At 46.4% G+C, this 23,477-nt stretch overlaps 1 protein-coding gene across 2 annotated transcripts in view; it reads left to right on the top strand.

Annotated features, from left to right (window-relative positions):
* Positions 1-23,477, top strand: part of KIRREL2 (kirre like nephrin family adhesion molecule 2) — a 61,468-nt gene that overhangs the window by 14,399 nt on the left and 23,592 nt on the right. The window contains exons 1-6 of one of the 2 annotated variants that reach the window (XM_087970868.1): positions 12,860-12,881; positions 14,817-14,966; positions 17,575-17,724; positions 19,578-19,735; positions 21,226-21,376; positions 23,286-23,391. In XM_087970868.1, coding sequence (XP_087826994.1) covers positions 14,846-14,966; positions 17,575-17,724; positions 19,578-19,735; positions 21,226-21,376; positions 23,286-23,391 — 686 coding nt within the window. In that variant the 5' untranslated portion in view covers positions 12,860-12,881; positions 14,817-14,845. Of the gene's footprint in view, positions 1-12,859; positions 12,882-14,816; positions 14,967-17,574; positions 17,725-19,577; positions 19,736-21,225; positions 21,377-23,285; positions 23,392-23,477 lie in introns of those variants that run through there. The other variant, XM_087970867.1, reaches the window with a different exon arrangement.

The following is a 23,477-nucleotide window of genomic DNA, read 5'->3' as shown; positions in this document are numbered from 1 at the left end:
AGAAGGTGGGAATGGGCTCCATCATGTAGGTTTAAACCTAACCACAATAAGAGATAGATTATTTACATCTTACTACAGAACATTTGCAAATCTGTATGGAATTTTCAGAAATATAATTTGCACATGCCTGTATCTCCTTAAGAAAATACTAGTGTTTCAATAGAAATATCCAAAATTCATTGCTACCATGGAAAAAACTGTGAACAAGGGACTTGTAGTTGTTAACTCCACTACTGGTTACCAACAGCTTGATGGTCAGTGCCTATCTACTCCCTGTTCTCCATCCTGATAATTCTCTATGATTCAAATGGACTTGGTTAGTCTTTAAAATTGAAGGTTGTATTGAAGGTGACTTTTAGTTGTATTGAAGGTGACATTAAAATAAAACAAGCAATTATCCTCATGAGTTTGTGAGGAATCCAAGATTCAAGGGAGATCCTAACAGGAATCTGAAATCCCTCCACCCATTTGTCGTTTCTGTAGCTGCTCTAAATTTATTATTATTATTATTATTATTATTATTATTATTATTATTATTATTATTATTATTATTATTATTATTATTATTATTTAGAATAGAATTCTTTATTGGCCAAGTGTTATTAGACCCACAAGCAATCTGTCCTGATGTAAATACTCTCACTATACATAAAAGAAAAGATACATTCGTCAAGAGTCGAGAACCATAAGCTACAACACTTAATGATAGTCATAGGGTACAATAAGCAATCAAATCATACTAGGAAACAGTCCATATAAATCGTAAGGATACAAGTGACAAAGTTGCAGTCATACAGTCACAAGTGAGAGGGGATGGGAGATAAGGAGTGATGAGAAGATTAATAGTAATAATAATGTAGACTTTGTAAATTGTTTATTGTGAAACTTTATGTTCCCTTCCACAATGCCAACACACGTTGGCTGAGAGACATCCGGAGTTGCAGTCCCAACGCATCTAGAAGTACGCCAGGGTATACCATAGATATCTGCTTCACTCCGTTTTGGAGGCATAAACTAATATATTGTTGGTATTTTGATAGAAACCATGCTTGATCTAAACAGCTGGACAAAGGGGCTGGACATAAGTGCTTAGAGGATTTTCATAGGCCATGTAACTCAAGGCAGAGGGGAAAGAGGAGAAGTAGCCAGCTTTACGGGGACAAATGCACAAAATTAACATCTGTTGGCTTCTGGGAATGACCTAATTTCAGGTCTGAGCTGATGCCAGGAAGCTATGGCAACATATACTGCAGGGGTCTGCAAAGCCTGTCAGCACAAAGGACTCAAAAATAGCAAAGGTGTGTCCTTGCGGTCAAGTTTGGTACGTATCAGTGCCATGACGAAAAGGCCCATATTGGCTTTTTCCCACCAAATCTGGTGGTGAAGGGCTTGGAGCAGTGGTGGGATTCAAAATTTTTTACTACTGGTTCTGTGAGTGTGGCTTGGTGGGCGTGGCAGGGGAAGGATACTGCAAAATCCACATTCCTCCCCACCCCACTAACCTGCTTTCCAGCTCCGTTCTCCTGTGCAGGGCAACCAAAGGAGACCCAGCCGATCAGCTGGGACTCAATGGGAGGCAGAGAATAGATGGGGGCGGGGCCAGTCAGAGGTGGGATTTGCCGCTTCTCCAAACTAGTCAAAATTTCCACTACTGATTCTCCAGAACGGGTCAGAACCTGCTGAATACCCACCTCTGGCTTGGAGGAGATCCAGTTGATCTCCCATAAGAGCCGAAAGGAGAACTGGGGAGAAGAGGGAACTATCCTCGCATCTTGCCCCACCCAGATTGGTCAGTTCATAAAACTATATGAGGAATGTATTTATATTTATATAACTATATGAGGAATGTATCCTCTCAATTTTAAACATACAGGGGGTCCTCGACTTAACAACGGTTCATTTAGCGACCGTTCAAAATTACGACAGCAACAGAAAAAAGTGAGTTCAGGGCTAGTTTTCACACGATCGTTGCAGCCTCCTCATAGTCACATGATCAAAATTCAGCCGTTTGGCAACTGACTCATATTTATGATGGTTTTGCAGTGTCCCAAGGTCATGTGGTTCCTTTTTGCGAACTTCTGACGAGCAAAGTCAACGGGGAAGCCAGGTTCACTTAACGTCCATGGTACTAACTTAATTGCAGTGATTCACTTAACAACTCTGGCAAAGAAGGTGGAAAAAATGGCACAAATTTCGCTTAACAAATGTCTCGCTTAGCAACAAAAATTTGGGGCTCACTTGTGGTCATAAGCCGAGGACCACCTGCACTTAGAGATGACATCACTGTAGGGCCAAACTTACAGAGTGAGTCATTAGACTAGCATCCTATGATGAGCTGTGGCCCAGTGGTTAGAATGCAGTACTGCAGGCTACTTCTGCTGACTGCCGGCTGACTGCAATTTGGCAGTTCGAATCCCACCAGGCTCAAGGTTGACTCAGCCTTCCATCCTTCCGAGGTGGGTAAAATGAGGACCCAGATTGTTGGGGGCAATAGGCTGACTCTGTAAAACCGCTTAGAGAGCGCTGTAAAGCGGTATATAAGTCTAAGTGCTATTCCTATTGCTATCCTCAGGAATCACCAAACTCATAATTTTAAATCCCACGGACCACTAATTTTGACTGACAGTGGCTTGCTGACGTTGGTGGGAAAGTCGGTCCCATATTTCAGAGCTGCAGTAGTCACAGGACTGGCCCTTTGGTCATCCCAGAGCAGCTGCTCCTCCACCTGGGTGTACCAGCCTGCCATGGACCGGAAGAGCTGCTCCGACTTTCCCACCAACTCAGCAAGCCACCCTGGGGCGGATTTCCCTCCCCCACCGTTGGTCTTACCTTCCAGTTCCAGCTCGCGTGGCTCTACTCAAGGTAAGGTTTGTGCTCGGCGGAAGGGTAGGGGCCAGTGAGTATGCAGGCTATATGGGCAGCGCAGCTTTGTGTTCCCATGCAGCCTGGATTAATTGCTTTGGGGGGGGGGACATTTCTCTGAGGACCACCAAAATTTTCTTGCAGACCACCAGTGGTTGCTGGCCCACCAGTTGGTGACCACTGCTCTAGATAGGTTGATATTCTTCAACTAAGAATTTGGATTATTATAGTCTCCTTCCATGTTGGGTTGAGGATAATTGCTCTAATGCGAAGGATAATAGTGTACCAACTCCTTTTTTATTTTGAAGGTTCTAAGCCTGTCTACCAAAAACTGGATCAGTGGGATGGTTCTCCATTGTAACTTCTCCTGTTGCCCTGTGACAATGCTAAGATGGGGCCATCATGTGTAATTTACAGGGCAGATATCTTGCAACATAACTGATAGCGTTGCCAGCCATTAGGTACTACTGCAGGCGCCAGGAGGGACATTTTATTTTGGTTCCTTATTATTTATTCCTCCAAATATTCTCCTGCTCCAGTCAGACTCCAGGTGGTGTACATACCAACATAAAAACAATTCCTTAGGAGGCATCTCCCAACCCACTAATAAAACAGCCAAACCCGGTCATCAATAATAAGGCCAGCTGCCTGATCCCCACCAACTAGACATGAAAGAAATCAAGACCTGTTTCAAAATAAAAGTTTTGCATGCTTTCTTGAATGCCTGAAGAGACTAAGCATGATGGTGTCTGTTGGGGGGTAGCATGATGGACTAGAAGCCCTCCAAGGTCCCTTCCAACTCTCTTATTCTGCCAGCCACAGAAAAGTCCAGCTTCTAGGTCATGCAACTTCTTGTCAGGACAATAGATAGATAGATAGATTAGATAGATTAGATAGATTAGATAAATTAGATAGATAGATAGATAGATAGATAGATAGATAGATAGATAGATAGACAGACAGACAGATAGATAGATAGATAGATAGATAGATAGATAGATAGATAGATAGATAGATAGATAGATAGATAGAGATAGATAGATAGATAGAGATAGATAGATAGATAGATAGATAGATAGATAGATAGATAGATAGATAGATAGATAGATAGATGGTATTCAGCAGGTTCTGACCAGTTCTGGAGAATCAGTAGCAGAAATTTTGAGAAGTTCAGAGAACCGGCAAATACCACCTCAGACTGGCCCAGCCCCCATCTATTCTCTGCCTCTTGAGTCCCAGCTGATCGGCTGGGTCTTCTTTGGTTGCCCTGCACAGGAGAACGGAGCTGGAAAGCAGGCTAGTGGGGTGGGGAGGAAATGGGGATTTTGCAGTAGCCTTCCCCTGCCACGCCCACCAAGCCACACCCACCAAGCCACGCCCACAGAACTAGTAGTAAAAAAAATTGAATTCCACCACTGACTGGATGGATGGATGGATGGAGAGAGAGAGAGAGAGAGATGGACACACAGATAGATAGATATAGATAGGGATAGAGAGATGATAGAAAGAAAGAAAGAAGAAAGAAAGAAAGAAAGAAAGAAAGAAAGAAAGAAAGAAAGAAAGAAAGAAAGAAAGAAAGAAAGAAAGAAAGAAAGAAAGAAAGAATTAATTCTTTATTGGCCAAATGTGATTACAAGGAATTTGTACATATGCTCTCAGTGTAAATAAAAAAATACTTTCATCAAGAATCATAAGATATAGCACTTAGTGATAGTCATAGAATATTAAATAAGCAATCAAATCAGAGGTGTTTTTCAGCAGTAGTTCGGAGAACCGGCAAATACCATCTCTGACTGGAGATTTTACAGTACCCTTCCCCTGCCACGCCCACCAAGCCACACTCACAGAACCGGTAGTAAAAAAAATTGAATCCCACCACTGAATCAAATCATACTAGGAAACTAAATAAAACAATATAAATCGTAAAGGTGCAAGCAGCAAGATTATAGTCATAAGTGGGAGGAGATAGGTAATAGGAAGGATGAGAAGAAGAATAGTAATACAATCTTTGTAAATAGTTTGACCATGTTGTGGGAATTAGTTGTTTAGCAGTGTGATGGCATTCGGGGAAAAACTGCCCTTGTGTCTAGTTATTGAGCATGATTATCTATAGGTGGCATGACAAGATAGGTGGAATAATTGTGAACTAATTGGTGGACAGATTCCTAACAATAACCAACACTTTGAGTTGTCCCCAGAAGCGTACAAGCAACCACTGAAGTGATAATAAAATAGGTCTTATTTTGCACTAATGGATTCCACCAGGAGAACATCAAATCTACACTATATTAGACACAAAATAGTCCTCAACTTTTTTTAAAAAAACCCTTTGTTTAACAACCATCTGAAGTTATGGCAGCACTGAAAAGGGTGACTTATGACCGATCCTTGCACTTATGACTGTTGAAGCATCATGATAACATTAAAATTCTGGTGTTTGGCAATAGGCTGACTCTGTCAACTGCTTAGAGAAGGCTGTAAAGTGGTATATAAGTCTTAAGTGCTATTGCTTTTAATGACCACAGCAAAAAAAAAAAATACTGCTGTAAAATCAAGCATGGCTCACTGACCACATTGCATAATGCTGGAAGTTCTCATCCCAACTGGTCATAAGTCAAAGACTACCTTCATGTATGTAATTCTATCTAAATCTTATACACAGCATTTTTATGGGGCCTTTTCACTATAAACTACTATCTGCAAATTGGCAGTGGGAGCTGAAAAGGGCCCCATAAGTTCCCCCAGAATATTCTTCGAAGCCCAGATTCCCTTCTCTGTCGCTTGGTGGAACATTTCCAACTTACAGATGGAAACAAAGGATGCAGAGGGGTGGTTGCCCAGGCGAGGGGCATGTGTGGGTCAGAAGTAGTGGCAGAGAGACTGAGTGGGAGAGGTATGTCAACCAGACAGGAGGGCTGGCGGAACTGATGGCAATTGAATGAGCCCTTGATACAAAGGGTCTATTATCCAGCCCCCAACCCAGGCCCTCTCAAGCTGCCAGCTCTGGCAATTCTCCCTCCCATCTTACAAAGTGACAATATGGCCTCTCTCTCTCTCTCTCTGTCTCTCTCTCTCTCTCTCTCTCTCTCTCTTTTTTTTTTCTTTCTTTCTTTCTTTCTTTCTTTCTTTCTTTCTTTCTTTCTTTCTTTCTTTCTTTCTTTCTTTCTTTCTTTCTTTCTTTCTTTCTTTCTTTCTCATGGCTCCCTTGTCATCTTTCTTCTCCTTCCTGGCTCACTTCTGGAAGATTTTCTGGACAAAAGAGAATCCAAATCTCCAGTTTGGTGATTCAGCTCAACACCACAAAGCCCAGAAGCTCACTTGCGAGGGGATTCTGGTCCAGCAGAGAAAAAGACACTGCTCAACCCCAAGTCAAGAAATGGTTTTTCCAAGAATCCGTGAAATGGTTGATGAGTTTGAATGGGTGATGAGATCTTTATTCTTCTTCTCCGTGCTGGAAGAGGTGTTCCTTGTGACTAAGAAGATTCCCACCAGCCAGAGTCCAATTCTCCTAAAACAGTGATCCCCAACCTTTTTGGCGCGCGGCCCGGTACCGGCATCAGCTGGGCGCCGTGATGAAAAAGTGCTCCGGTGACCTCACGGCATTTCATCAAAAGAGCTGCGCGCCGCCGGGAAGAAATGCTTTCTACGAAAACTCACGCAGCGCATCTTTTTGATGAAAACATGCTTCGGTGAGCTTTCTACCGGAAAAGCTCACCGGAAGCACTTTTTCATCAAAAAAAGATGGCGGCGCCCAGCAAGCCAGCGGCCCGGTAGGACTTGTTCCGCGGACCGGTACTGGTCCGCGGACCGGTGGTTGGGGACCCCTGTCCTAAAAGATGTTCATGAAACACCTGGAAAGTCCTAGCTGACATTTTTCTTGAATGAATGTCGAAAGCAATTTTATTCCGATATTCCTATTGGTCTCGTAGCCATTCAAAATGATAAGCATTGATTGATTTATTCGGGCATGACATATCCTTGCATCCACACCCACTTTTTTCTTCCTCTTTTGCCATTGATGGACGGCTCCTATTCTTCCTTTTCTTTTCTTTTAGTCATTTTTTTTACAAAATGCAGCTTGGCCTCAAACTCCTTCCCCCCATCTTCATCAGGAATTTTTTTTCCTTAATTAGGTTGCCTGGCAGGGGATCAGTTTTGTGACTGCAGAGCCATAGCAGAGATGGAGGGAGCGAGATGGGCAGGAGGGAGAGAGAAATGTGTATACCGACCACATAAAAAGATCCTGGGTGGACTTTTTTTTTTTTTTTTTTGCACATTCACACTTTTAAAGATTGAGGAGAAGAAGTAGATGTCCTGTTTTTTTTCCAGCAACGAGGGATGATCCAGAAATGGCTGAGGTGGAGAATTCACTGCCTTTGGCAGGCCACAATATCATTCGCTCTCCATTCTAATTAATTCCCAAAGGTGAACCCTCTGGGCTAACTTTTGCCTGGGTGGAAGAATGACCCGCCTCTCCTCGGATGCCGCCCTAGTTCTGTGGGGTGGACAAGAGTTATGTGTGCCCCCCCCCTTTCCCCCTGCAGTTTTGGCACAATGGACTGCAGATTTTACGCCTATTACCAGGCAGAAATTCAGCGGTTCATTTTAGCCTCTGTGCCGCTTCAAAAAGGATTTGCCGTGAAGCATGGAAATACGAGGCAAGGGCGTCCTACAGCCTTGAGGGATGTGATGTGGGGAGTAAGGGAGGGAGAGAACCAGTGGAGGGAGTATAAGTGTTTTGGAACGGGGAATACTTGGTTCTCAGCAGGCCTCCATTGCAGTAACCATTGGGCCATTGCTTCTTTCTCTGCAAAAGCAAGCACCAAATGCCTTCCAGATGTTTTTGGATTTATATATCCATATCAACTTCAGGCAGCATGGCCAGTGGCAAGAGACTCTTGCCTGTTGTGGCTTAAAATAGCAGCTCTTGCACTATAGCATATAAAGAGGAGAGGGCCCACCACACTCTTAGATGGTTTCGCACAACATGGTTTACCCATGTTTACCCATTTCCATATCTGGTGGCTCCATTCATGCCAAATGCTAAGCTGGATTGGTTGCAATCTTGGTTAGGTTTCTTATGGCTTGCCATGTTGCCTGAGCCCAGACCGCTAATTTACAAGCCAATACACTGCACAAAGGGACGCGGTGGCTCAGTGGCTAAGGCGCTGAGCTGGTCAATCAGAAAGGTTGGCGGTTCGAATCCCTAGCACCGCGTAACGGAGTGAGCTCCCGTTGCTTGTCCCAGCTTCTGCCAAAGTTCAAAAGCATGTAAAAATGCAAGTAGAAAAATAGGGACCAATTTTGTGGGAAGGTAACAGCGTTGCATGCGCCTTCAGCATTTAGTCATGCCGGCCACATGACCACGGAGACGTCTTCGGTAGTGCTGACTCTTCGGCTTTGTAACGGAGATCAGCACCACCCCCTAGAGCCGGAAACAACTAGCACGTATGTGCAAGGGGAACATTTACACTTGCACGAATCACCCCCAAAAAAGTTAATTCAAAAACTAGATTAAGTTTTTTTGTTATAGGAATGCAATGCTGAAGAACCTGGCTGCCTCTTACATCTATCTTGATATCTGCATTCTTAGTGCCTCCTGTTGATCTGGGTTCAATTGATCAAAGCCACCCATCTATTTCAGATGTGTGGGGACTGCCCACCTCTTGAATTAATCTGAGATGCCTTTGTTTCTCGTCTTGTCTTGTGCAGGCAGCTGATTCTCATACCAACAGAACCTGCTCAACATAGATGATAGCTGTTTCTGCCTCTTCTCACAGTCTATTCCTGTTCTCCTGATAAGTCATTACATCCAGACACTTCTTGGGAGTCCTGCCCTCCCAAGCTGTCAACAGAACCCAGATCTGCTAACTTCTCACCAGCCTCAGAGATGTGTAGGCCCAAATATGGCTTTGTGCTCGGGACTGGAGGTCCTTCGTGGGATGTTCGTTCCATGATTTAAAACACTCCTCAGATGTGTTCCTAATGGTTCCTAGGAGAAGGTGAAACACAACAATAATTGAAACATCAAAACATCTCACTTTCCTCAATTTGCAAAACAGAGCAGACACCGCTCTGGAGAATGTGACATATACACACACGCATGCATACCCCCACCCCATCCCAAACTCACATAATTATTCAGCTGTTCACCCTGTGAGTGACAGGCTGTCATCATTATTTTTGAGTTGGAACAGTGGAGTGTCTTTCAAAGGCTTGGAGTCACTTGAAAGACTCCACTTTTCCTTGTCCATTTCAGCTCTGAAGAGAGAAACAAATGTACTGTGGTTAGAAAGAAAGAGTTCAATCATCCCTCTTTCCACCCCAACCAGGGATGGGATTCAAAATTGTTAACAACCGGTTCTGTGGGCGTGGCTTAGGTGGTGGGCGCGTGGCTTGGTGGTCATGTGACTGGGTGGACATGGCTTGGTGGTCATGTTATTGGCTGGGTGTGGCCAACTCAACATCACTCACATGGAGGCACGCATCTCCTCGCCTGGCCTCTCATGACTGTGGGGATGCTGCAACAGTCGTAAGTGTGAAAAATGGTCATAAATCACTTTTTTCAGTGCCATTGTATCTTCGAAAAGTCACTCCACACAAGTAAAGTACCAGCAAAGGAGGGGGAAATAACTCCAGAGAAGTTCCTGAGACAGGAAGTCTAGTCCTGCCAAGAATGTAATAAGGGTCAATGGAGAGGCAGTTTCTGTAAGCAACACCAGAATGTTTCCTTCCTGCCTTCCTTACAGGATTAGGCCAGTAATTTCTTCTAACAACCGGTTCTCCAAACTGCTTAGAATGTTAACAACCGGTTCTAGAGAATAGGTGCGAACTGGTAGAATCCCACCCCTGACCCCAACCCTACTTGCCTAGTCTTTCAGCCACTGCACCCCTACTTTTCAGGAGCTGCCAGTGCAATCCCCTTCCATGGCCATGCATCTTCCATTTGTCTTCTGCTATTTGCGGTGGCTCTTGCTGGCACTTTTTCCGATCTCATACATAGGAGTTGCATTGGCCAGAATTGGAAGACAGTAACTTCTCTATAGTAACCACCATGAAGTTCCTGGAGCAAAGATTGGCTTCCAGGGTCATAGGTAGGTGGTGAGCTGCTGTATGTGATGTTCTTGTGAGTGGTAGAATGCTCTTGAGGGTCTCCAGATGAAAACCTGAGTGGAATACTCGGTGGCATTCAAAAAAAATTTTACTACCAGTTCTGTGGGCATGGTTTGGTGGACGTGGTGTGGCTTGATGAATGTGGCAGGGGAAGGATACTGTAAGGTCTCCATTCCCTCCCCACTCCTGGGGGAAGGTTAGTGCAAAATCCCATTCCTTCCCCACCCCACTAACCTGCTTTCCAGCCCCGTTCTCCTGTGCAGGGCAACCAAAGAAGACCCAGACGATCAGCTGGGACTCGGGAGGCGGAGAAGAGATGGGGGTGGGGCCAGTCAGAGGTGGGATTTGCCGGTTCTCCGAACTAGTCAGAACCTGCTGCATACCATCTCTGGAGTCAATGCTTCCTTTGGTTGGTCACAAAGAGTGTCTGTGCATGTATTTGCAAACGAGAGAAATGTAGACAAATTAGCTAGGAACACGGTTGACTCACATTTTAGGAGAACCTTTGACAAAATGGTGCCAAAGGTACTGTGTTTGCCACCGCTTCTTCCCATCTCTATCTGGTCCCCAAAGGACATCCTTGCCTAGAGGAAACATCAAGGAAGATGGAACTGCTGATCCATCTCTGGGTTTTTGTCACTAGGTCCAAGAGAACAGGTGACCCCAGACAGAATCAGGGAAGATCAGAGGCCCTTGGAACTCAGGAACAGTTCTTCCTACCTGGAATAGCCGATTGCCATCTCTATTAGTCAAAGGATGCACCATATAGGCTGAAACAGTACTTCTTTTTGGAGTGGTGTCACAGCAGTGGGTGGTTTGGCCTAGAAACTTAGTTTGACTTGATTCGGATTTACAGTGAATTAAAGCAAATCAATGACGTTCGTCAATATGATTTCTTATGGACTCCTGTTCCATTAACCCACTGGAACCAGGCGCCATCCAAATGTGGTTCTGAAAGCCACATTGCAGCCCTCGTGGCTACGATCAGCCACCCCTGTTCTAAAGTCTCCATTTTCCCCCCCGCTTAAATTGCACCCACAGTTCAGAGACCCGAAGTGGTTCTCAACACCACTTGCAATAACCAGACCATTTCTGTGTTTCTTGATGCTCATGATAGGATTCATAACGGTCACAAGCAGAGTTCACTTCAGTGTTTCTCAGAAGGTTGATCAGCTGGACTTGGTCTTGTCTCTCTGGGGCAACTAAAAGCCCAAGAGAAGTGGGTTATTCTGCCTGCCTGACTGCCATCCAGGCCTTTGTCATGAGCTGATTCTGTGCCTCAATCATCTTGACCCTCTCGAAGGGATTATCCCACTATTCAGATCCTGGTGGAGTAAGTAAACTTCTTAACAATAGAACAAAAAGGCCAACCCTTATTGGATTGCAGTTAAGCAGGCTTTACATTGGAGGGATCTATGCACCAAAACAGGTTCTCTTCAGCTCCTTGAATCTTAACAGCTTCCTGGTGGTCAGAAGGAGCAGAGAGTAGATTTGTCAAGGGCAAACAGCTTTTCATGGGTAACTGGATTTATTTCAGATAGGAAATGATACCCTAACTTAAATCTTCTGGGTATATTGGACTACAATTCTCAATTTTTCCCTAACAACCATGGGAGGTGGTACCTCAGGTAACAAAGCAGATCAACCTAACAGAGTTGGAGGACGGTCATTGCAAAACCTTGGGCCGCGGCGTCAGGGGGGGCAACCCTGGCGCAGTTCGACATCACTTCGGTGGCGTCGGGGCGCGTTGGTGAGCATTTGGTAAATGGCCCCCAAAGCTCACCCAAGGTAACAAAGAACCTATATAGATCATAGAATAACAGAGTTGGAAGGGACATTGGAGGTCATCTAGTCCAACCTCCAGGAGAGCCTATTCCAAATATTAGCCTCTACCTAGGATCGGACTGACAGCCTCCTGGTTGTGAGGCGAGAGCTCCATATTTGAAGGATCTGGATCTGGGTTGTCACTTATGAACATTTATGTACTTGTGATTGGGCCCAGCACCCTGTGCTGGGTCCAATCAGCAATCAATATGGAGAAACCATGACATTCCTTGGTGTAAGAGACCTCCTGAATGGTGACAGCGCTTATTTCAAGAGTCTGACTACATGAGAAGCAGCAGTTGGCAGAAATAAAAGCATAACAGAGTTAGAAGGGACCTTGGAGGTCCTCTAGTCCAATCCCTTGCTCAAGCAGGAGATGTTATGCTATTCTGGATGAATTGCTGTCCAGTCTCCTCTTAAAAACCACACCCACAACTTCTGAAGGCAAACCATTCCCCCTAATTCAGAGGTCTGCAAACTTGGCAACTTTAAGACTTGTGGACTTCAACTCCCAGAATTCTCCAGCCAGCATAGCTGGCTGGAGAATTCTGGGAGTTGAAGTCCACAAGTCTTAAAGTTGCCAAGTTTGGGGACTCCTGCCCTAATTGTTCTCACTGTCAAGAAATTTCCCCTTCGTTCTAGGTTGGATCTCTCTTTTTCCATCCGTGACGTCTTGTCCATGCCCTCAGGTCCTTTAGAAAATAGGCTGTCCCCTTCTTGGTGACAACCCCTCAAATATTGAAAGACTCTTTATCATGTCACTCCAGTCCTTCTCTTCATTAGACTAGACATGCCCAGTTCCTACGTTTTAGCCTCCAGCAACCCTAATTATCTTTTGCTGGTCTTCCCTGCGCTCGTTCTAAAGTCTCTCTCTCTTTTTTTTGTGTGTTGGGTCCTTTTATAAATCCATTTCCCTCTTTCGTTAAAGAATGGAATTCAAAAGTACAGCTAATGTAATAAGATCAACGGGATCTACCCATCTAGTCACACGCGTGTCACCATGATCCGCGTTGACTTCCCGCTCCTGCCTTGATTTAAGTGGAAAGAAGAATCTTGAGGTCTAGGATTCCAGTCGTCCGATGGTGCATTGGGGTGCACACCTCTGTCTGTGTACAGTCCTGGATGCCTGCCAACTCTGGGCTACCTTTTAAACGCATTTGCCAAGAGCGACGCAGGAAAGGCAGGAAAGAAAGTAGTTTCGTTAGGGGTGCTGTGGAAGTCCAGCAGAACTTTCCTGGGCCGAAGAGCAAACTCACCGGCTGCACCTGATCATCTGTGTGGAGAGATAAGGCTGCGCCAGGAACCTGAGGGGCAACGGTGTCATCTTTAAAAGTAATAACAACAAGGATAAGAATAAGAAGGCACGCTCTACCTCCCCTTTCCTTCTCCTCCACATGTTTGCCTTTCTCAGCTCTCACAAAAGAGAGGGGAGAATGCAGCCCTTACTCTAGAGAGTAAGCCCCGTTGAATTAATTCAGTAGGAATTGTTTCCGAGCAGGCAGGCTTTGAATTGCAACGGAAAATGGCTCGGCCACTGGAAGAGAAATTACACCGGGAATAGGCAAGAAACACAATCTGATCATTACCGGGCAGCGGGTGGTGGCAAAACACAGGCTCTGCTAACGGAAGGTTTTTATTTTTTTATTCTACCAAAAGGAAAAAGGAGTCTCCGTTTTATTACCTTACGTCCTACGCTTGGCATTTCTTACCGGTTGTCCAGGCAGGGTTTGTGAGTGCTGCTGCGAGTTGCGGGGGGGAGGAAGGGGGCGCTGGGCTGGGCTTTTCTGCTCTACATCCCGATAGCTAAAAGGCCCATTGGCAGAGGGTTCTCTGCCCGGTTGCTGGGTGGGTGTGGCCTAGTCGGCCTCCTGCACCGCGGCAGGGGCAGGGCATTTTTGCCCTCCCCGGGCTCCGGAGGCTTTTCTCAAGCCTCCAGGAGGGCAAAAACGACCTCCCCGGACTCCGGAGGCTCTCTGGAAGCCGGAAACAGGCCTGTTTCCGGCCTTCCTGAACTTCTGGGAGGCCCATTTTTCACCACCACCCCAAGTCTGCATGGGCCTTGCACTTACCTGCATCCAAAACGGGCCGCGTGGGGACTCCTGGGAGGGAGGGGAGGGGTGGGTGGGGCCAGACAGGAGTGGGATTTGGGGTTCTCCAAACTGCACAGAAGCTTAGCTAGGGGCTCTCCCGAACCCCTGTGAACCCCTAGCAGCCCAGCCGGGCCCATTGGTGGAATTCTCTTTTGGCACCTTCGCTTGGACTGCAATGGAAAACCAGGGTGGCACCAGAGTGCTGACAAGTTGATTGTGCAACGGATAATCTCACTCACACCACTGCCTGGTCTCCTCACAACTACGCAAGTGCAAGATCTCCAGGACCCACTTGAGAGAAATTACAAGTGCCGTCTGACAGATCCTTGGCAAGGGCATGATCAGACGCCACTCCCATGCCACGAAATACCTCTGGTTAAATTTCAAATGAAGATCATTCTTAGTCTTACTGGACTGGAATGGAGCTCACCTGAAATGCTTTGCATGCAAAGCAAATATCCCATTAACATATTGATAGGAGCATAGAAAATTTCCTCTTATTGATGTCTGCCAACACTGCAGCTTTTCAGGATTGGCCTGATTCGTGTTACAGGTGGCATCATTTTACCTTAAAGAAGATGTACTAATTTAGAACCGCTAATCACAAAAAAACCACCTTACAGATGGGGGGAAAACTTGCTTTTAGATAAAATAACAATGCCGATCTTCCATGTATAGAAGTGGTACGCCACTAGTAGTAGGCCCTGAAGGCAGCATTGGATAAGCCTGTGTTTTCTCCATTCTTGTAAACTTTCCAAGATAAATGGGCCACTGGCAGAAGCGAAATGCTGCTCTTGGCAGACAATCAGTCTGAATTCAGCAAATCGGTTCAAGCGTATCTCCTCTGAAGCTCCAGCCAAAAAGTCCTGATTTCTTCATTAGGATCACTAAACAGTCTGACTTTAAATCTTGGTTTTGTTTTCGCAGGGTTGGCCGCCTATTTCTTTCAGCAGCCTATGGATCAAGTGATCGTGTCCGGTCAATCGGTGACATTAGCATGCGTGATCATGGGCTACCGTGGCATGGTTCAGTGGACCAAGGATGGGCTGGCCTTAGGGGGGGAGAGAGACCTACCCGGTAAGTCTATCATGACCCTATTAAGGGAGACATGGTAGATCAGGGGTGGGCAAACTACGGCCCGCGGGCCACATCCGGCCCGTTGGTCTGTCCAATCCGGCCCGGCCCTGAAAAAAATCGCTGGGCGTGGCATATTGCCCTGCGCCGCGTGGCCCCCAAAGCTGCAAAACAGTGCGGAGCGCTCTCGGGAGTAGGAAAGAAAAGAAGAACTTTGCAAAGGCCTCGGCTGGGAGTTGAAATCACCTTGAGTGCGACCTCTCCGAAGGTGAGTCCCCGATCCCCCTTTTTTCCGGGGCTTCCAGGCTTAAACTTTGCAAAGGCAAAGTTTGCAGGCGGGCGTCTTCCGGCCGAGGAGCGGGAAGGGTTCCGCCCGGCGAGCGGGCGGGCTGCTTGGAGCGGGCTGCTTGGAGCCACCTAAAGCTAGGCCGCTGCTGGTGGAGCCTTGCCCTGCCTTGGTGCCCCGTTTCCCGGCTCGGCGGTCCTGCTCAGGCGGCACTTTAAAAGCCTGTTCCCAGCACCGAGCAACTTCCCAGCAACTTGCGGCTTCCTTTTTCCTCGCGGGCACTTGCATCTGGCCCGAGCCGCGCAGCGGAGGGAAACCCGGAGCACCGCCGGAGTCGCCTCCTCCAAGCAGCCCACCCGCCCACCCACCGGGTCGAACCCTTCCCGCTCCTCGGCGGAAGACGCTCCGCCTGCAAACTTTGCCTGTGCAAAGTTTAAGCCTGAAAGCCCGAAAACCCGAGCAACTTCCCAGCAACTTTCGGCTTCCTTTTAACTCGCGGGCGCTCACGCCTGGCCCCGAGCCGCGCGGCAGAGGGAAGCCCGGCGGGCGGGAGGCTGCTTGGAGGAGGCGACCCGGCGGTGCTCTGGCAGCAGCAACAGGCAGTTCCACCCGGGCTCCGCTCAGGTGTCCGGCTGGGGCTGTCAGGAGTTGCTACCGCCGGCGCAGCTCCGCGCGGCTCCAGTCCCGTGTTGCCTTGGGAAGGAAAAGGCAAAACCAGGAGCCGCTGAGCCTGAGCCTCCGGTGCCGCTGCTGCCGTTGCAAAGCACCGCCGCGCGGCTCTTCCTTTTGCCTTTCCCTTTCCGAGGCAACGGGACTGGAGCCGCGCGAGCCGCGCCGGCGGTAGCAACTCCTGACTCGGGGCCTCCGAGGGAGGGAAGGAGGAGAAGAGGGGGAAAGGGTGGGGCGATTCCCAAAAATCTTGTGCTGACCCGGCCCGTCTGTCAAATTTTAAAAGTCAATGCGGCCCCCAAGCCAAAAGTTTGCCCACCCCTGTGGTAGATGGTTGGAGAAAGCCTTATTTACTTTGCTTTGCTTTGCTTTGCTTTGCTTTACTTTACTGTACTTTACTGTACTTTACTTTACTTTACTTTACTTTACTTTACTTTACTTTACTTTACTTTACTTTACCTTACCTTACCTTACCTTACCTTACCTTACCTTACCTTACCTTACCTTACTTTACTTTACTTTACTTTACTTTACTTTATAGTCATCGCACCTCATACAATGAAATTAAATACCATCTTCAGTGTACAATTTACTACTATGAAAATAAACACAAACACACATCCTTCACACTCCACACATTGAATTGAAAACCCCTGATATTGCATGAATATTGCACTATACAGTAGAATTCTGTAGAGTTACTGCCCTGGGATAGAAGCTGTTTTTCAGCCTATTTGTCCTTGTATCCTGTACCGTCTGCTATATGGTAATAGTTCAGAAAAAAAAAAGGGGTGCCCAGGATGAGATGGATCTTTGAGAATGTTTTGAACTTTCTTAAGGCAGCGGGAGCTATAAAGCTCTTCCAAAGAGGGGAGAGGGCAACTAATGATCCTCTGGGCATGATCTTATTGGGAGAAATACTGGCTTACCACAAACTGTCAAAGGTGTTGATCCTAATTCAATTTCATCCTGAGTTACACAGAACTTAATTTTTCAATGCTGGTTTCATTCAAGAGTTGTGGCTGCACATAGCATAGGATAAAAGCCTAAGCAAGAATCTCCCCCCCCCCATAACTTATACAGTTCTGTTTTGTAACACCTCCAGCTCGCTTCCCATAACCATGTCCTCCGTCCTCCCCCCGTTACTTATGGCAGCCGAAAGATGCAAAGCAAAGGAAGAAAATCTCGAAGGCTGACAGTAATGGTGTGTGAGAAAGACCTTGGGAGACCAGGCAAAGAGAGCCTGCCTAGGGAATGATTGGATAAGAGGGAGCAGAGCCCACAGCTGTATAGTGGACATAGCAAGAGACTCAGAAGAGACCACCCCTAAGTTACAGATACAGATTAACAGAGTTGGAAGGGACCTAGTAGGTCATCTAGCCCAACCCCCCCACTCAAGCAGACCTACACCATTTCTGACAGATGGCAGTCCAGTCCCTTCTTGAAAGCTTCCAGTGATGAAGCTCCTGCAACCTCTGTTCCATGGGTTGATTGTTCTTGGGCTGCAGAAAATAATGGTGGGAGATGCCTATTTTCAGACTTGCGAGATTCTATTAATCTAACTTTACACTAAAGTAGAGTTAGCTTATCTGGTCATGTTTCCTATCTGGCCTACCTGGTAAAGGCTGATATCTTACCCTATGGCTTTCTCCACAGGTTGGTCCCGCTATTCAATTGTAGGAGATGCCTCTGCCGGTCAACACAACTTACGCATCGACTACGCTGAACTAGACGACGATGCTGTTTATGAGTGCCAAGCCACACAAGCAGCGCTGCGCTCCCAGCGAGCTAAACTTACTGTGCTTAGTGAGTTTCCTTCTACCTTCCTGTTTTTGTCGGTGAGACGATCCCAGTTTTTCAAAATCCCAATTTGTGGTCTCCTGAACAGCTACCCCAGCTAATACACTAATCAAGAGATTCTTCTGGTTCAGGGGTGTCAAACTCAACGCCCGGGGGCTGGATCCGTCTCACAGTGTGTTTAGATCTGGCCCGTGGGGGCTGCCCTGGAAACAACGAAGGACCAGCCCGCAGTGAAAACAGAGCGTCCCTCCTGAGCTCCGTTTCCGCTGGCGGAGGGATGCAGGAGGCCCTCCCAGCCGAAAACAGAGCTTGGGAGGCCATTTTCGCTGGCAGAGTGCTCATGCCACCACAGGTGCCCCCTAACACAAGTGCTGTGCCATGCCCACCCTGGCCACACCCCCACCCACCACCCAAGGTCAAACACAACCCTGATGCGGCCTTCAATGAAGTCGAGTTTGACACTGGTTGATCTTTCCATGAGAGCATCATGAAAGCCTAAACTGAACTATGAAGAAGTGGATAGGGTTCGTTATGTAAGATCACTCCTGCAGACTCATGATGGCTTCTGGGGAAAGCTGGCCCATGCCCACGTTAAAGCTTGAAGTCATTCCCACTGATGAAGATAACTTAGAAAGTTTGTAAAGGACAGAAAGTGTGATCTGGGGATCCCTGGGGATCCCACAAGATTCTCTCAGAGGTCCATGAAATAAAAATTATTTGCCAGATATTAAAGATATTTGCTAAAATTTAAAATGATATAACTCTTCTCACTACAGATACCGGTAGTTCTTGTTTAGTGACCGCAATTGGGACCAGCAACTTGGGTGTTAAGCAAAGCTGTCACTAGGTTACTATGCTAACAAACTTTCAGCTTTCCTTTGCTTTACAGACCTGCGAAGGTTGCGAGTCATAAATGCAAGGATTGGTTGTATAGTTACCTTTTTACCACCCTCATAACTGCAAATGATGGCTAAACAAGGCAATTGCTAAATGCGGACTAACCTGTGTTATTGTTTATTTCATATAATATTGCACATTAGATATTTTGTTGCATGTCCACATGTGTTCTTACAATATAAATGAGGTAATATCATTAGTGCAGGACAGGGAGAACAAAGTTTGCTGGCTCATTGATGCATAAGAACACGAAGCCAGCAAACTAACCTGCATTGAGGAGGATATTAAACCTGGCAATGAAATATTTGCAGGCAGAGAAGCAGGCTCAGAGCTCAAGGGTTCAATCCTGGGCTACATACCATTCTCCATTATGGGAAGAGTAGAAAATGGACCAGGTTGTCTCTGCAGGTCTCTTGCTCCCATTTCTTCTCCACCCATATTTTTAAAAGCATTGTTGCAGAAAGGTAATCATTTCACCCACAGATATGGGGGCCTTGCAAGGGGCTATCAAGCTTACCTATTCTGGTTTAGCATAAGCCTTGTTTTCTACATTTTTCCGAGCAGTGAAGATTGAATTATAAGCCAGTGGGGATAGTAGAGAGCCCGCAGAAATCAGACCAAGAGACAGAATGAGCAAAAGTGAATGAATTGTGGAGATCTTGGTGCTGTCTGACTTGGTTGTTTCCTTGTAGACATTCCATTACCCAACTAGGTAACATCATCCAAGTTGTTGTTGTTAATTTTCAGTGCAATAAGATGTTCCCGAGCTGGATAATGAAACTTCTGCAAGATGTTTAGAGAGTACCAAGGACTCCACAGTTCAACCCCAAGCTATAAGTATTATCTTCTATTAGTGAATGAATTTTGTAGTGCCAACAGTTGGTCGTTCCCAGGCCTGGTTGTCTATAGCCTCTTTCCAAGACAAGGTAACCAACCATACCTCTCTGCCTGTGTTCTTGCAGTCCCTCCCAATGACCCTGAGATTCACAGTGGCCCCATTGTCCATGTCATATCCAACATCCCCTACAACCTTTCGTGCCGCGCATCTGGAGCCAAGCCAGCAGCTGAAATCACCTGGTATCGTGATGGGCAGCGACAAGAATCAGCTGTTTACTCCAAGGTGCGTCAGTGAGTTGAGCTTTGGTTCCCACCGAGCGCGGCAGAGACCTGGGAATGGGGGTTTTCAAGTTTTGGGGTAAGCTCAGCCTGACAGTTTTCAATCGCTAGTTGTCAGAATTGCCCATTGGGCCATGTCAGAGGGAGATCCAATCTGGAAGTAAGGTGGGATTTCGTAGCACTGAGAATGATTAAACAGTGGAAGACCCAAAGGTGCTTTTTCCAAAAGGCAACTGGATGTCAGGATTCCGGCAGTTACTCCAATTAAATCATGAGCCTCGAGCCACACTCCCAAAACTTGAAAGGATTTATTAGAAATTAACATTCCGGCATTAGCCTGGGCGTAGCTGACTCTGAGATACGTAATTCACTGTCACCCTTGATCCTGCTTTTCCCACCCACCTCTCTGGGTGTATCATCCAACAAAACATGGCCATAGCCAAGAGTCCTCAATCATGCTCTCCAATTAGATTTTTGCCCAGCAGAAGCTTCAGTCATCTAATCAGTCTCTGAAGAAAATATGAATGGAATGTACTTTCGATTCCACACTGCCCGCCTGCTCTTTGAAACTCCCTCCCCTTCTTTCTGTTGACAATTATAAAACATTGTACACAAAATGTTTTATGAGTTGACATTGGACTTGTCTTGGGTTTTTTTTTTTTCCTTTGAAAATGTTTCACTTCTCATCATCTCATTCGGAGGTCTGAAGAAGCTTCTTGGATGAGAAGCAAAACGTTTTGGAAAAAAGCACCTTTGGGACAACCCTGACCTGGATGGTTGGGAATCTTCATAGACAAGCAGTGGAAGAGCTTGCCTCCTGGAATTGCAGATGCTCCATCACTGGAGGTTTTCAAGAAAAGTTTAGGATAACTCTTTGGGGGGGGGGAAATCTATGGACCTCTGTCTTGTACAGGGACTTGGACTAGAAGGCCTCCAAGATTTCGTCCAACTCTATAATTCTATGATATTGACAAATGGGCAGGTTAAGGTGAAGTGTCAAAAATGTATGATGTAGACTTGTGTGTAACAAAGAGAGGGATAGGGGAAAAGGCCCATCTCCAAACCAATTGTGAGCAATCCATGGCATTCTAGGTCTATAACTTCCGGCCCGGTCTTCCTAGAGTCACTAGAAGTTTGGCTATAAACAGTAGTGGGATTCAAAAAATTTTACTACCGGTTCTGTGGGTGTGGTGTGACTTGGTGGGCATGGCTTGGTGGCCATGGCAGGGGAAGGATACTGTAAAATCCCCATTCCCTCCCCACCCCACTAACCTGCTTTCCAGCTCCGTTCTCCTGTGCAGGGCAACCAAAGGAGAGCCAGCCAATCAGCTGGGACTTGGGAGGTGGAGAATAAATGGGGGCGGGGCCAGTCAGAGGTGGGATTTGCCAGTTCTCCGAACTACTCAAAATTTCCACTACTGGTTCTCCAGAACTGGTCAGAACGGGCTGAATACCCACCTCTGCTCTAAATGCGTCTTCTTTGTTCTCCTGCAGTCCCTGATGGATGATGGCAAGCGGGAAGTGGCTGTCAGCACCTTCCTCTTAATCCCAAGCAGCCGAGACAGGAGCAGCACCTTCACCTGTCGTGTCAGCAACCCAGCAGCCCCTGCTGGCAAGCAGACCTCAGTCACCCTTAACGTTCAGTGTAAGTATCCAAGGCTTCTCAGTTCTTAGGAGGACTGGATGAGTCAGAGGCCCCTGCGCTTGGGTTTGTGGCCAAGAAATGGTCAGGTAGACCACTGAGTTTGGAAGGACTCTTAATAGCAATAGCACTTAAACTTATATACTGCCTCACAATGCTTTGCAGTCCTCTCTAAGCGGTTTACAGAGTCAGACTCGTAATTTAATGATTAGCTCAAGATAGCTGAGCTAATCCCCAGCCATAGATGCATTGATTGCATTTGTGTCCTGCCCCTCCCCCCCCCCTTACCGCAGGAAATCTTCACAAAGCATTGTTCCCCTCTAGCGCTCACAAAACATCAAGGGTATCAATCCAAGATATGGGCTAAGGTCATCTAAGAGGTGACGTACCCAGATGAATCCCCAGATTATAATTTGCTTTGTGAAGGGAGACATTCTTTTACCATTAAAGACCTGGAAAGTCTTTTAAGTGAAGAAGACACTGAGAATGTTTAACTTTGAGAAGAGAGGACACCCACACAATAGCATTCTTCAGATACCAGAAAGAATGCCTGAGATGTTGAGCAGGACAGAAAAATAATAATAATTTGAATGATGGAATGTTAGGAAAACCTTTCTGAGCTTGCGAGGGCCACTCAGTAATGGAGTCAGTGATCTGGGGATGGAATAAGCTGACCTTTGTCAGAAATGTCCAAGCAGAGAAGGACAGCCATTGGTCTGAATGCTTTAATTTGGATTCCTCCACTGAACTGTGGACCTGAAGGTTAAAAGTAATTTCTTCCAATTTTAGGATTCTGTGCACTTTTATACATATGAGCTGCCTATAGGAGCTGACCTCAGCATTCTAAGGCTGTTATTAGAAGCAGGAAGAAGCCCAGTCAAACAATTAAGTTGGAGGCAAATACTGTATTTTACTGCAGCTGGGACTGAAAATCAGGTACCTGATCATTGAGAGAAGCCCAGGAAACATGAAGCACAGCAAGCAACTGGGATTGTGGCTCCCTGGTTTTGGGATGCCGGCCTCTGAGAAGGTCTAATTCTACTTAGATGGATAGCAGTTAACCCACAAGACAGAGAGCAAGGGATCCAACTAGATCCGCAAACAGACAGCAAGGGAGTGTCCTGACCCAAACCCTTGTCCAATAAAACAAACACGAACCAAAGGGAACAGAAACCTTTTAATGATTCTTACGAATCCCCTGGTTAAAAGGCTGCTGCAAACTAATTAACCTTGATAAGCACAAGCCTCGCCAAAACTGTGTGAGGCTGCCAAAAATAACAGATAAGGTTACCTAGACATATTTTACAACAAGAGTCTTCAAATACCAACTAAAATAACTGCAATGTCCATGAGGCTGGAGTTTCAAAATGTCTTTGCTTCCTGCAAAGAACATTCGCTTCACAGCTGGCTTTTTATCTTCTTGAAGGAGGGGCCACATTACCTTGCAGCCTTACTACCAAGTCGCCCGTGCTGTCGCAGCTGCTCTTTTCCTGCAAGCAACCCTGCGTGCATGCACACTTGGCACAGGCTCCTCGGGAACCTCCTCATCGCTGCTGCCAGCCCCCACAATCTCTGAAGGCAGCAGTCCACTCCTAATGGTCCTGGCCCCTCACCTGAGTCCTCACTCTCCTCAGCACACCTGCTGCCGGCTAACCACAACAGGGAGCTAAGTCGCTGCTGGCAGAACTAGACACCACACCCCATAATAATTCTCCCACTTTTTTGCAGAATTGGTTTCCCAAACTTGCTTGATGAAGACTAGGGTGTGAGAGAATTGTGATGCTAATGATCTTTGGGTCGCTGTATTGTACTATGTACAAAACTATGTACATAGTATTGTCCTGTGGAAAAATTGTACAATGGAGAAATAAAACAATTGGGATTCCCCCCGTCCCTCTTCTCCACCTTACAGATCCACCCGTTGTGATCCTGTCTGTACAGCCACAAACTGTGCCTGAAGGCGGCAAAGTGAGCTTCCTCTGTACCGCAACTTCCAATCCTGAAGTGACAGGTTACCGGTAAGGAATTAGATAGAATCTGAAGAAGCTGCAGAGTCCAAATGGAGCAATTGTGGGGTTGAAGTGCCCTCTAATGGCAACGTGGA

This window comes from Notechis scutatus, chromosome 8, assembly GCF_049901735.1.
Source record: "Notechis scutatus isolate UNSWTSFEM ecotype Mainland chromosome 8, rNotScu1.2, whole genome shotgun sequence".
In the NCBI taxonomy this organism is placed as follows: Eukaryota; Metazoa; Chordata; class Lepidosauria; order Squamata; family Elapidae; genus Notechis; species Notechis scutatus.
Note: the sequence above shows the minus strand (reverse complement) of the source record. Positions and strands in the feature narration are given on the sequence as shown.